Source organism: Dendroctonus ponderosae, unplaced genomic scaffold (assembly GCF_020466585.1).
Source record: "Dendroctonus ponderosae isolate FM_Combo_2020 unplaced genomic scaffold, Dpon_F_20191213v2 Dpon_F_20191213_188, whole genome shotgun sequence".
Classification (NCBI taxonomy): Eukaryota; Metazoa; Arthropoda; class Insecta; order Coleoptera; family Curculionidae; genus Dendroctonus; species Dendroctonus ponderosae.
This window is the reverse complement of record NW_026018039.1, coordinates 17,499-32,417: the sequence shown is the minus strand read 5'-3', so window position 1 is coordinate 32,417 and position 14,919 is coordinate 17,499. Positions and strand designations below refer to the sequence as shown.

Below are 14,919 nucleotides of genomic sequence, written 5' to 3'. Positions count from 1 at the left end.
TAAATTGTTCCTTTGTTTTTTTCCTGCAATGTATACAAACTTAAGTATTCGACTATCTCAACGGAGCGTTAATTTTAGAATTTGCATCACAATGTCACAGTTGTGTTTCCAGGGCGCTTTTGCCAAAATTTTCGCGAGAGTGACGTCATTACATAGTGTTTTACAGCCGTGAGTATGACCGTTGGTAAATCGTCGTCGTGGTCATTATTTAGGCAACGAGTGCAGTCATATGATTTACATAAATTTTTCGGTACTTTAGAAAGTCGATGGAATTACTTTTTCAACTAACAACACGGAAAAAGTGGATGTCTATCAGAACATAATAAAACTGCTATGGAACAATAAACAGCCGAAGGATTTAGGAGTTCCACGTGCAGTACACAACAGCTTTTTAATCCAACGCTTTGTTTCAAACTTGATGCAAAAGCAAACATTCTGTCGAAGTTTGCTTTATCAGTTATGATTCCTTCTCACACAATAGCTTTTCATCGCACTGCAACGTTTATGCAATATTTTTGCATGTAAACTGAAGTTGCGAGTTAAAATTCTTGTAATGTTGCCGTACGCATTTCAGCTTACACTTCCAGAATCATCTGTCTTTGGTAGCTACAAACAACTAACAAACGAAAAATACTAAAGCTGTATATTCAATTTTGTTTTGGATTGACAACACGGTTCCTCATGAGGAACAGCCTGTTCATGTCTCAAATACACAGCGCAATAGTTAGGATAATGCTCAGAAGAATGATTTTTGGAAGAAATTGAGGCAACAGTTTCTTAAGTAAAAACTTATTAAAATCAGGAAGCATCATATCAATTGGATGATTTTTCTACTTTTTTGCTGCAAAAAACAAATCAACTGGATCAAACCTACTTTGTTCCTTTAATTTCAATATTCGTCATTAAGATAATTTGTTTAACAGCTTGTTTGAGCCATAAATGCAGATTCAGAGAGTTGAGAAAATTGCATATGTAGTCAGATGAAGAAGTTGCGGTTTTTGCTAAAAACTGATTTTGTGCAAAGAAATTGAACTGAAAATCCCTTATCAAGGACAGAATACAACTTGGGACATTCCGTGTTATTAGAGCGATTCTCCAATTCTTTGGTATCTAAAAGGGTGCCCTTTAAAACAGAAAGATTTGAAGTATTTTCTTTAGCACGCTCCCTCAAGAAGAACAGCCGGTTTATGCCTCAAATGCCGAGCAAAATAATTGACGGAATGATCAGAAGTCAACTCAAATCGCGAAAGGCTTGCTGAAGATATTTTGCAAAAAAATTGGAGAAAATACCATCCAGAAAAATCCTATTTTTTAGGCGTGTTTTAATTTTTGCACCATTATTTCTTAAGGCTCGCCCATGAAAAACCACTCCAGATATCAGCATTGCAATGACAAATCGACTCAGGAACCTTCAGGGGATATGTGTTGTATATGGGGTCCAATTCGAGCATTCAGCGGGTTCCTCCAGAATTAGTTCTTGAACATTAGACTTTTTCCTGTGGATTTTCATTTTTGCATCATGTGCTTTTGCAGCGCGGGTCTGGAGGATCGCTGCACATATCGGAATGCGTCTTTGTTTATTCGATTTAGGATCCTTCAGTGCATATGTGGTCTTAATCATTAATTAAGTTTTACAAATCTTTAATTTAATTTTAACTTTGAACAATTTTTTGTAAATGTTGGACTCATGCACCACATGAGTTTATGCTAAATGCTTCCGTGGAACCATTTCGGATCCCGGAATAAATGTTTCAGAAATCGACTGAGAAACTCTGAGTTCACATGCGGTTTAAAAATCGTTCGTAAAAATGTGGTGTTGTTTTTAATTAATTTGAGGAGCGGCTGTCTTCACAATAAATTCCTAAACTTTGGACATTTTTTTGCGAATGTTGCACCCTTGCAACACATGTTTCTAAAGCCTGCTCCATCGGAACCATTTCGGATCCCGAAATATATGTTTCAGAAAATGACCCAAACTATGAGTTCACATGCGGTTTAAAAATGGTTTCATTCGAGTAGTAGGTTTCTTCAGAATTAATTCTGGAACTTTAGACATTTTTATGCGGTTTTCATTTTTGCAACATGTGTTTCTGCAGCACGCTTCTGAAGGACTGCTGCAGATATCTGGATATGTCTTCTTCCGTTCCATTCAGGAACTTTCCGTTAAAATGTGGTACTGTTTTTTAATTAATTTGAGCAGCGACTTTCTTCACAATAAATTCCTAAACTTTGGACATTATTTTGTAAATGTAGCACCCTTACACCACATGCTTCTAAAGCCAGCTTCAGCGGAACCATTTCGGATTCCTGAATCGATGTTTCAGAAATCCACCCAAAAACTATGAGTTCACATGCGATTTAAAAATCGTTTCATTCGAGCAGTAGGTGCAGCATTGATTCTGGAACTTTAGACATTTTTTATGCGGTTTCCATATTTGCAGCATGTGCTTCTGCAGCGCGCTTCTGAAGGAGTGCTGCATATATCGGGATGCGTCTTCCGCCATTCGATTCAAAAACCTTCCGTGAAAATGTGGTGTTGATTTTGATTTCATTCGAGCAGCTACTTTCTTCACAATAAAATCCTGAATTTCTTCCGATGTTGCCCTCTTGTGCCATGTGCTTCTAAACCTTGCTTCAGAAGAACTATTTCAGATCCCGGAATAAGTGTTCCAGAAATCCACTCAGAAGCTATGAGTTCACATGCAGTTTAAAAATCGTTTCATTCGAGTAGTAGGTTTCTTCAGAATTAATTCTGGAACTTTAGACATTTTTATGCTGTTTTAATTTTTGCAGCATTTCTTGCTTCTGGATCACGTGTCTGAAGCATTGCTGCAGATATCTGTATGCCGCTTCCTTCATTCGATTCAGCAGCTTTCCGAGCAAATGTGGTGCTAATTTTGACTGTATTTGAGCAACGACTTTCTTCACAAGAAAATCTTGAACTTTGGACAATTTCTTGCGATGTGGCACTCTTGCACCACTTGCTTCTAAAGCCTGCTTCAGAACAACCATTTCAGGTCTCGGAATAAGCGTCTCAGAAATCGACATAGAAACCATCAGTTCACATGCAGCATACATATTTTTCCATTCGAAAATCCAATTCCTTCAGAATTAACTCTGGAACTTTAAACATTTTTGAGCGGATATTAATTTTTTCATATCGTTCTTCGAAAGTCGCGTCTGAAGAACCCATTCGGATATTGAAATACCGGGTTCAGAAATCGGTACGTAAAAAAATCTCAGTGTCTCTCTATGCGGGTGAAATGTGATTCCATCGGGTTCTCTAAAAATTAACTCTTAGACTAATCACTTTTTGTGTATATTCTCATGTTCACGCTCGATTTTAGCTATTATCAACAATAAAAGAAACTGGATTGAAACAATTTCAATTATTTAACTATATGAAAGAACAATAAATACGCTCGTCCTCCAAAACGGTTCATGCCTCAAAACGAGAGCGATTTTTAAGTGATCGTTCTGAACTCAATTTGGTTTGTCATAGTCTGGAACTGCTGAAGACTGCTATGGCGACATTTAACATTTTTTTCCATAGAAATGACAAAAACGACTGATTTTGCTAAAAAAAAATAAAAATTAACCAACCAGACTTAAAATGGCCAATTTTGCTCTAAAATTCTCAATTTCTCAGTTGTTTTTTGGAGAAAATGAGGAACAATTACCTCAGCAAATTTTTCCTTCTCCAGTAGGTATTATCAAAATTATAAACTGGAAACTAGCGTACTTCTGCCACCTATGAATACATCCGTTAAATAATTAACTCAAACAGAAACAGTGATCTATAAAAATAAAATCAGCAGCAATTGCGCTTCGAATAAGTAAGTAATTCTGATCCTGACCTCTGCCGGAAACTTCGTTAGGATCCAGGAACATTTTTGAACAAAATTGAAAATCGAGCTGACTTGTGGTGCCCCCATTGGTGCTTTGAGACAACCAATATCAAACAGTTTGCGTTCAACGAAATGTGGGAGGATTTTTGGGGAAACAGAGCGGTATTGGAGGAAGTTCTGGAAATGTAAAATTTTCAGTGGTTCTTGAAAAAAATCATCAAAGTCTAGTTTTGTTTGCAGCAAAACACACTCAGGAGCTTCTTCCACTTGCATGGCCAGCGAGTTTGCCAGATTTGACTGTTCTTGATTTTCCTGCTAGTCGTGAGCATTCGAAATCAATTCTGTATTTTGAGTTCGAATTTTTCAAAGAATGAGATGCGCGAGTGTTCTGCAACGATGATCTCATCATCAGTCCCTTTCTCGCATTAGTTGGCGCAGAAACGTGTCTTATAAAAAGGCTTGGCCGGCTATTTTCGCCATACTATGACGTAAGAGGATTTTTACAACAAAGTTAATAAACTGGGCTAATTTTAGCATCTCGCTTGGCACCCCGTGTTTATATCTGAGCGAGGTCTCTTAGACTCGCCATGTATTTTTAGCATTACTTAGATGGTTGTTTGATTTGCTCCAGATCGGGACTCGAATACAATTACTCCACATTACAAGAGTTTTGATTGCAATTGCTCAATATCAATTTCCTTGGTGATTTGCAGCAACCACATCTGAAGATGCAAGCCACACGTGCGTGCGAAACGTCAACCCACAAAAATCAAAATGCATTTCTCGAATACAAATCTATTTACAACGCCATGAATTTCAGAATAAAATAATTTTTTGCAGTTTGTTCACCCTGTAGCTTCGCTTAATAAAAAAAAATTGAAATTGGCACTTTGAAGCATGCACATTCGGCGTCTGGATATTGTTTAGGCATATTTCATTAGCAATTTAACTGGCGAGTTTACGGGACATCGAGCCCAAATAAAAAAGTTATGGGCAGTTTTAAATGCAATCAAATTTTGGACGTGTAGGTTTTGACTGATTTATTATGGAGCAAAAAGTGTTTGAATTTCTGCTATGGTACCAAAGGGACAAGTTTGAACAGAAATTTGAGATTTTTTCCATTTATAGAAAACACTTCAATCTAAAAGGCGTGTGAATTTAATTAAAATAGTGGTGAGTGCTGATTTTAGGCAACTACGACTATGCAGGCCAAAATGCATGTTTTCACCCAATCACACGCGCTCGTTTAAAAATTGCCATCTTTCGATTGCAATCGACGAGCAACTTGATTTTCTTTCCGTTTATAGAAAACACTTCAATCTAAAAGCTTTGTGAATTTCATTAGAATAGTGGTGAATGCTGATTTTAAGCAACTAAGACTATGCGGTCCAAAAATGCATGTTTTCACACAATTACACGCGCTCTATTAAAAATTCGCATCTTTCGATTACAATCGAGGAGCGACTTGAATTTTTTGCCGTTTATAGAAAGCACTTCAATCTAAAAGTTTTGTGAATTTCATTAGAATAGTGGTGAATGCTGATTTTAAGCAACTAAGACTATGCGGTCCAAAAATGCATGTTTTCACACAATTACACGGGCTCTATTAAAAATTCGCATCTTTCGATTACAATCGAGGAGCAACTTGTAATTTTACTCATTTATGGAAAACACTTCAATCTAAAAGTCATTTGAATTTCCTTAGAATAGTGGGTGAATAATGATTTTAGGCAACTAAGTCTATGTTGGCCTAAAAATGCATGTTTCCACATAATTACACGCGGTTTTAAAGATTCCATAGAAAATACCTCGGTATAAAAGTGGTGCAAATTTCATTAGAATCGTGAAGAATGCTGATTTTTACCAATTAAGTCTGTGCTGCCGTAAAAACGCAAGAGATCATACAATTACAAACGCTCTTTTAAACATATCGATCTGCTGATTGAGCTGAAGTTGCAACTTGAAATTTTCTCCATCTATAGAAAGCACATTAATCTAAAAGATGTGCGAATTGTGAAGAACACCGATTTTTTCCAGATAAGTATGTGCTGATCTAAAAGTGAAAGTTGTCACTCAATTACACGCGCTCTTTGGAAAATGTGCGGTTTTTGATCGCGATCAAAGAGCAACTTGAAATTTTCCCTACCTATAGAAGATATCTCAGCCTAAAAGGACTGTGAATTTTGTTGAAATTGTGCATAATCCTGATTTTTGCCATTTAAGTCTATGGTGATCTAAAAATGCAAGTTATCATACAATTACACGCACTCTTTTAAAAATTCCCATCTTTCGATTACGCTCGAGGTTCAACTTGAAAGTTTACCCGTTTATAGAAAAATTCTCAGTCGAAAAGTTGTTTTTTTTTCACATTTCATTAGAATTGTGGTGAATGATGATTTTAGGCAACCGTCTATGGTCGCCTAAAAATGCATGTTTCACTCAATTACACGCGCTCTTTTAAAACGAGCAACTTGAAATTGAATTGAAATATCCATAGCAAGAACTTTAGTCTAAATTTTTTACGAATTCCACTAGAATGGTAAATAATTCTGATTTTTACCAATTAAGTCTATGCTGATCTAAAAATGAAAGTTGTCACACAATAACACGCGCTCTTTGAAGACTGTCTATCTTTTGATACCGTTGATGTTGGATGTAGAAGTTTAAAATTTGCCCATCAATTGCCAACACGCCCATCTACAACTGGTATGGATTTCATAGGAATCCTAGTCAATGACGATTTTTGCCACTTAAGTCTATGCGAGCCTAAAATGCAAATTGTCACACACTTACACGCGTGCTTTTAAAAATTCGTATCTTTCGAACGCGCTCAAGGAGCAACTTGAAATTTTGCCCATCTATGGACAACACTTCTCTCTAACAGTTTGGAGATTGTTATTAAAATCGCCCTGAATGCGGATTTTTTCAATTCAGTCTATCCTGACCGAAAAAAGGGATGTATTAACCCAATGACACGGACTCATTTAAAAATCCCGACCTGCTGACTGCAAAGTACTAACAACTTTAAATTTTACCCATCTGTAGAAAACAGGTTAATCTAAAAGTTATGTCAATTTCATTAGAATTGTGAAGGAAACTGATTTTTGCCTTAACTTAAAAAGATAAGTTAAAGCTAGTTTAAAATTGAACGTTTGCACACAGTTACACATCAAACCTAATTCACTACGTAATATAAAAAAATTATTGCAAATATTAAAAATTGGCTTTCGTTAATTAAAACTAAATAAATTTGTTGATGTTTGAATTTAGCAATTTTTTTCAAAACCGTTATGGAATTTAGTTTAGCTGGCACAAGAAAAGCTCTCATGTGCATGTTAAAAGTCTGGAAATTAGTTGGCGATTTCGATTTGACAGAGGAGCGAACGAAATAAAGATAAATATCCGACTGTATCAACAGTCCCGAGCATAAACTTTTCATAGGAAATATTTTATACTTTTGCTTTTTTATAATCAAAACATGTCGGAGTCTTATGAAAAATAATATTTTGCTTTCGCTATTTATAGCGAGGTTTACGCCTCGGCCAAGCAATCGCGTAGTGCTTGATAAAGCAACGAATTTTGCAAACTAGAAGGCCTGATTGGTAGTGTTGAACCCAATCGATTTTAAACCAAATGGTTTTGAGACAAATGAAAAATTTCCAAAGTCAACAGGTTTAAGAATCCAGGGCCAAATATCGTTTTTTTTTGGTTAAACTCTCTAGTCTTGGGTGTCATTGCGGGGAACATTAGTCGAAAATAAATGTACCAAAAGGTTCACTTTCCGGCACTTGCAAAAAGCCGTAAATTAGGAACAAGAAAGAAAACCTCTGGGAAATGTGCGCTTTTAAGTGCCAAAGGCACTTTATGCAGGATTCCACAAATTCGGCTTTAGCAGGAAAATCCTAAAGGATTTTCTGAAGAACTTTGAGGAATAATGAGTTCAAACAACTGCTTAACGCACATTTCAGATGAACTATTTCAGCAATCCAGTTGTTGCCAGAATAATTTCCTTAAATCTCTCGACCAAAATATAAATACCGAAAATTGCCTGGGTTTCATGTGAAAAACCAACTGAATATAAAAAATGTCCTCATTTTAGTGCTTCTCAGAATTTAGACAAATGTAGAAATTAGAGCTGGTGCATAAAAATAAGAAGCCGAGAAAAAAGCAATGACAAAAGGTGGATCTGAATTGAAAAAATTGCTATAACCGGATGAAGAACTTTCCTCATTCATTCATTCATACGAAGCATAAACTTGCGAAGCTAAAGTTTTGGAGAAGGCTTTGTGATGTATCAACTAAATCAACCACCTGCCTAATTGCCCAAATATAAATATTGCCTGATGTCAGGCAGGTTTATTATGTTTAAGCAAGTTTCCGCAAACATTAACAAACGCAGCTAGATTAATCCCATTCCAGGTTGTCCAGTCTTTCTAGCTGCTTGGTCTAACTCTTATTGAGCGATTATGAGTACTGAACTGATTTGAATAAAACTTGAAATTAGTACTGGCAACTCATATATTTTCTCTATAATAAATCTTTATTAGTTGGATCGTTTTAAACATCCACGTTTACTTATTGATACGAAAATAGAATCTTGATTATTTATTGTAGTCTATTATCAAGGTTATATCGGAATTTAAATTTCGGTCCAAACAGTTTTATTTTTAACACTTAATGGGGCCGTTTAAGAATCTCTTATTGTACATTTCGCACCTTCGGCTAATTCATGTTTAAACTAACAGTGGAAGTGAGTGAAACCGATAAAGACAATGTAAAATTATTTATCGATTGCCAACAAAACTGTTTACATTTGCAACCTGCTAAAGCTAACGCCGGATGGGATAGACGAAACCAATTTATGGATAAGCCTGTTTCACATGAAAGAAAATATCCAGAAAAATTCAAATCGGCGATATTTGGGACAAAAATAAAAATCCTTGACCATGTGTGGCGGCTGTTGCGGAAAAATTATATAATACGATATTGGGTCTGGGAATTACTGCATTTTTTTGTTGATTTGCTCATTTAAAATGCATATTTTTCACAACTGGAACCTCAAAAATCTGGTTAGGTTTTTTGGGGCTTTTGAGCCGTCGAGGAAATGAATTTATTCCTGATGTTTCCAAAGCACCAGTGGCTTGCGTTTTCGGAGATGGTTTGATCGGGTCGAACTCTGAAGATGCATAATACTTAGATTAATGCAGCCAACGCGAGCTCGGAATCAGCAGACTCCATGCGAAATCCATATTTTAAAACACTGTACAAACTGTTCTTGCAAAATTGCTCAAAAAAAGATTTAATAAAAACAATTTTTTTAGATAGAAAATGAACGAACGAAAGCGAAAAAACGAGCGGTTCTTGGTTGAGATGTTTGAGGTAAATAGTCACATCATGGAGTCGTAGAGAAATATTCTTAAGTAGCACTTTGTGGCTTTTTAAAGGAAAAGTTCCACCCCAAGGAAAGCTACCCAGCGAACGTCAGTTAGATCAACTGAACATATTTTGTAATTGTTTTTAAATAAAATAAAAATGCATTTAGGTTTAAATACGCTTCGGTTTGGCGGTTATACACCCTAGACTGAGCCGCACAAAGTTTCTCGTCTATTTTTACGTTGAAAAACATTGCGAAAACTACTCTGTATCTCTTGCCAAAATCTGATATTTTTGTTTCGAAGTAATTCCACTTTTCCAAGTTGGTGTCTCGCAGTTTTTTGAGTCAGTCCGGCGGGTAGACCGTGCAAATTTTCACTCACTTTGAAAAAAACCGACCTTGTCAGTTACCGGCGTGCCTCAAAAGTGCATCTGCTAGCGAACCAGTGCGGTTTCGTGCTCGATTTTACGGAGTTTGGTGCTTTTTGAGAAGACATTTTTCAACTCAAAACTTTCAGCTGAAAAGGAAACTCCAGCAGCAACTAGATAGTAGATTGGACAGGGCTACAGCAGCAAACAGCTAAGAAAAAAATGGGTTAGCAGCAACTGCCATATCTATTTACCTTCAGCTTACCACGCTCTGTCAGCTGGCCGACTAAAAAAATTCCCAGACAGCCCACGTTTTCTCGTTCGAAAATTGTTGCCAACATTTATCCACATTTTATTTCATCCAATTGTTTGTTACCGGCGGTGACATATTTACTACTGGATCCCATAGATTGAGAGGGTTTTATGCATTCCGACTGCACTCGTGCCAAAAGTCCCAAAACAACATGAACTAACCAGCTGAAATAAAGCTCAAGCTCAGATAATCATGGCGGAAAAAGGGAGCACCAAAAGGAAAACTTTCGGCCGCAGCGCCTCCACTGAAAGCACCGAGTATTCCTTAAGTATGGGAAGATCGGTGAGAAAGAAGAAGCCGAAAGAACGATGGCTATTGACGAGGAAGACTTGGAAGTACATGGCGGATGCTGGCCGGAAACTCATCCCAGATGGGGCACGAAACTGTGTCGAGGACATCCCGAAGATCGAGGCGCATTTCCAGGAGCTCTGCAGAAAAGAACCCAAATTTCTGCTCTGGAGGAAAAACTCCTATCCAGGAGCCATCGGCTTCAGGAAAAAACGCAAGCGTGCCTCTAGGAAAGGAGGCAGCTGCAGAAAGGCCATATCGGAGGCAGAAGTTGACTTTCTAAAACCAGAGCGTCCAAAGGACTTGCTGTTGGAGCCCAAAAATCAAGGCAAGTTTGACTTGAAGAAAATGCGCGAAGACTTTTTGAGCACCCCAACTCCCACAGACGACAACGAGTTAAGCACTATTCCGTCCGCATCTTCGCCACCCCAGCAGGAAATCGAACTAGTCGCAATGTTGGAACAGTACTTGAAGCTAGCAGATACTCCTTCCGCGTCTAGGACTGCAGCTGGGGACTTTAACTACGAAGAACTAGTGAAGAGACTGCAGAAGCATCTGAGTTTGGCTTCAAGCCGCACGAGCTCACCCTCAGGGCGTTCTAGTGGGGACGCCCATCTGTCCCCCAATGTTTCCCCATATTCCAGCCACCAATCCTTGCATAAACCCCATGTGAGTTTCCAAGGGGACAGCGTGCAAAGGACTCTAACTGATACACTCTCCAGATACTTTGGACACTACACAAACAGAGACAAGGTGATTTCTGACTTGCTCACAGACAGAAAGGCGCTGGAAAAGCTCTACTTCGACCTGAGGAAGGCCAAGGGCTTCAGAGGCAGCAGAGGAGGCACTGGATATTCCAGCAGTGGCTTCGATTCGCCTTCCAGAAGATATGATGGATACAGCGGATATTCTAGAGACAAAAAAAGTGACGGCTTTTACTCCAGGCATCCTCCTCCATTGATAGAGATCGAAGCTGAAACCATAGAAATCACTTATAGAGATTGGGGAACGCAAACCTACCCAGTGCCAGAAGGGGTGCTTGCTGAATGCGAGAAGGAGTTTAGGAAAAAACAGGCAGAAGAAGAGGAGGAAAATCGGGAGAAGGAGTACGGTATCAGAAGAAGATCCAGCGTCGACAATGACGATGTCTCTCAAAGCGTCTCGGACACCATTAAACGGTACCTGAGAATGGCCAGGAAGAAGAGCGTGGACTCTGAAAAAGCGGTGGGGTTCAAGCGAGTCAACTACGACAGGAATCTGCGCAACATTAAGGCAAAGGGCGAAATAACCAAGCCAGGGGATGATGATGGCTTGAACAAGGGCTGCCAGACCAACGATGAATGGATTCTCACTTATCGGGACCTAAAAATGGCAGATGTTTACGACATTTCGGACGATAGCAGAGTGTCCAGTGCTCGCAGTAGTATTGATATCGATGTCTTTGAACGAGATGGAGTTAAGAGCAGTCCGAGCAGTCCTCCTAGTGTTAAATCGGGCAGTCATGGCTTTTTAAGCCACTTGCTGCATGGTAGCAAGCACGAGCATAAGGAAAAAGGTTTGTAAATCAGTTGAGGAAAAATGAAATTGAAGGTATGGGGATGTTTTGTTTGGAAGGGAAGAATGGATGCATTGGATAAGAAAGCTGTAGGGGAAACTTGGAAGTTTTCAGTTGACTTTTTTAAAATTTAGCCTCTGTTCTGATTGATTTTTTGCTTTAGATGATTAAGTGGGTTCATGGCACTATTGAGGCTGAGCCTAAATAATGTGTTTATTACACGTACATTGATGCAATGGATTGCCAAATAAGGCCTATTTTTCGCTTAAAAAGTCATCGGCTGATCAAACGATTTACACATTTTCTGCGTTCGAATCACGAAACGCGAGAAACATTTGATCAAGTTTTTCGCAGCTCAAGCCAATAATTTGTTTTTATTTTCAGCAGTAACGGCCACGGCTATGCAGAAAAGCAAGTCGTCCTCCAGTGTTATGCAACAGGGCAGCATGGTAGCAAAGAAGATTTTCCGGTCACGATCTAAGAGTCAGACCAGACCTGCCCAAACGCCCTGTACTTGGACCAATCGGGTAAGAAAGCCGGGTTTATCGATAGATTGATTAAAAAGCCTAATTTAATGTTTGGACCAGACCAATTTGCAAAGTGAAGGGCAAAGTAACTTATTTTTTCTAATCTTGACAAAAGCGCCTTCAATTATGTTGCTTTAAATCCATAAACAGGATCCCTTTTCAGATTTATTTCAGATGTAAACTTTAACTGAAAAGCCAAGAGTATTTTTGCGCAAAATTGATTCTGAGTTGCAAAAAGATTTCTGACAAAAAGTTCCATTCGAAATAAACCAAATAGTCCTGGTCACTAGACTTTGCTCAGTTTGGGAGCATGTCTAGATCAGAACCAATCAGAGAAAGACCGGGACATTTCCATAAAAAAATTTACAGCCATTTGATCAAACGCATGTAATAATTACAAGAGAATAACCTTGGCCAAACTACAACTGTTTTAATGAAAAAAAAAGTGCCAGACAAACGTGGGTAGTGGGTTGTTGAGACACATTAAACGCCTGTAATGAAAGTCTAGTTATTAATAATCCAGTTCCGATCCATCCGAGTTACTCATGAATTTTTTCTTGTTGTCAGCAGTTCACAATAGTCTTTTGTACTGATTACTAAACGCGATTTTTATCTATTTTTTGATTTTGCTTGATGAATTCACTCGCATCAAGCCTGGCATTCAGTATTCTATTTCTGGCCACTCAGCAGCTAGGCCTAAATATTTCCACAAAATCGCATTTCAAAGAATTACCTGTTGAAAATCGGCTGATATTATGGCTCGAAAAGTTGAAAAACATGAAAAATTCCACAGATTCGCAACGCGATGAAAGCAAATGGCAAATTCATGTTACTGCGAATGTGCTAGAATATTATGGATTCAGAATCAACCAAAGCTCCCATTCGAGCACTATTAACCACACATTATTATAAGCGAGAAAACACTAATTTAACACCATCAATTTGTGCGTTTGTTTCAAGTAATGCATGCAGCCAATTACAGTTTATTTCAGGATTGGGTATTATCGATTTTCCATATCAACGATGGCCAGTGTTAATAATTAAACGCGTTGAATCAAATAATAAACGGTTTGTTTCTCAGAATAAGGAAACTTAAGAGAACAACTTTTATATTTAGATCAACACTTTGTGCGTATTGAATAGATGCAGCTTTAAATTGTGTCTGTTTCCTTACAGAAGCATGTTTTTGATTGTTTTATTTTAGAGTTTCTCACAGTTTGAATGTGAGAGAATTGAGTTTGGCGATTTTTTAAAATTAATGTTGTCTTGACATTTCATATAGTCTTTTTGAAGTCGCAAACTAACGCTTTGTGAAAAGTGTGTTTTGGGGCACTTTCCAAATTCTAAACAGTGTGGACGATTAAAATGTCTAGAGAACCAAACATTTGTTTAAAGTTTGCTAATAAAACCGAATATAAAAATGGCATAAGCGCAAGTTTTTGTTTTTACCTATTAGAGCTCATCAGCCGGATTTAGGAGTGTATTACAGTAAAAAAGTTATTAACTGTGCTTTGATCCAACCTGAGCATTTGATCAAGTAGCACTCCTCAAATGTGACCCTAATAAAACGCAGTCACAAACACTTACATGGTCTGATTGAAAACATTCTCACTCTCAGACCAAACAAAGTTACGATTCAAAATGTTTCCGCTATAAAGCATGCATATAAAGGAAAACTGAGACAAAGTTTCATGGACACCCAATGTGACTGTAATTTTTCAGAGGGATTTGAACGTGATGCAGCAAATAAGCGATTTCGGTAACTTGCAGAAGCCAATTGAAAAAAGTCTCACGTTGAAACCAAGGCTGCCAATGAAGTGAAATTTTGAGCAAGTCAGCAGAACATTTGAGTTTATGCTGAATTGGAGCTTCTGCCAAAATCAGTACTATTTTGAATTTTTACGAACCTCTCAAATATAGCCCCAGAAGGAAGCACCCTTAAAAACTTACATAGTCAGATTGAAAAAAATCTTCCTTTCAAACCACAGAAGGTTGCAACCCAAATTTTTTTCCCTATAAAACAAACCAATAAAGAAAAGCTCAGAAAAAGTTTCATTGAAATCCAGGACAAATTTGATTTTTCAGAAGCTTTCGAACGTGACGCAGAAAATTTCGATTTTGGACACTTGCAGTAGCCAATCGACAAAATGTCACGTTGAAACCACAGCTGCTAATGAACTGAGATTTGTACCAAGTCAAAAGAGCATTGGAGGAAATGGAGCTTCCGTCAAATTCAGTGCTATTTTCATTTTTCTAGAACTTCTCAAACATAACCCTAAGAGGAAGCACCTTTAAAAACTTACGTCTTACATAGTCAGATTGAAAAAAATCTGACTTTCAAACCAAAGAAGGCTGCTGCCCAAAATTGTTCCACTATCAAACAAACCAATAAAGGAAAGCTCAGAGAAAGTTTCATTGAAGTTTGATTTTTCAGAGGCTTTCGAACGTGACGCAGAAAATTTCGGCTTTGGCCACTTGCATTAGCCAATTGAAAAAATGTCGCGTTAAAACCAAAGCTGCCGATGAACTGAAATTTTCACCATGTCAAAGGAACATTTGAACTGATGCTGAAATGGAGCTTCTGCCAAATTTAGTGCTATTCTGATTTTTCTAGAACCTCTCAAACATAACCCTAAGAGGAAGCAC

General features: G+C 37.8%; 1 protein-coding gene and 1 long non-coding RNA gene across 3 annotated transcripts; one reads left to right on the top strand and one right to left on the bottom strand.

The window, feature by feature from the left end:
• Window positions 1–8,348: 8,348 nt before the first annotated feature.
• LOC125503312 lies at window positions 8,349–9,921 on the bottom strand. Its single transcript, XR_007280743.1, has 2 exons — window positions 9,856–9,921; window positions 8,349–9,801 (listed from the first exon to the last, which is right to left on the bottom strand). It is a non-coding gene; the product is annotated as an uncharacterized LOC125503312 (long non-coding RNA).
• On the top strand, window positions 9,789–12,318 carry LOC125503311. 2 transcript variants are annotated; one of them, XM_048663388.1, is made up of 2 exons: window positions 9,789–11,746; window positions 12,134–12,318. In XM_048663388.1, the coding sequence occupies exons 1-2, from the start codon at window positions 10,096–10,098 to the stop codon at window positions 12,301–12,303; spliced, it is 1,821 nt and encodes a 606-aa protein (XP_048519345.1). In that variant the 5' UTR covers window positions 9,789–10,095; the 3' UTR covers window positions 12,304–12,318. The 2 variants fall into 2 exon arrangements, with proteins under 2 accessions (XP_048519345.1, XP_048519344.1); XM_048663387.1 differs by having other exon boundaries at window positions 12,131–12,318.
• The last annotated feature ends 2,601 nt before the right edge of the window (window positions 12,319–14,919 follow it).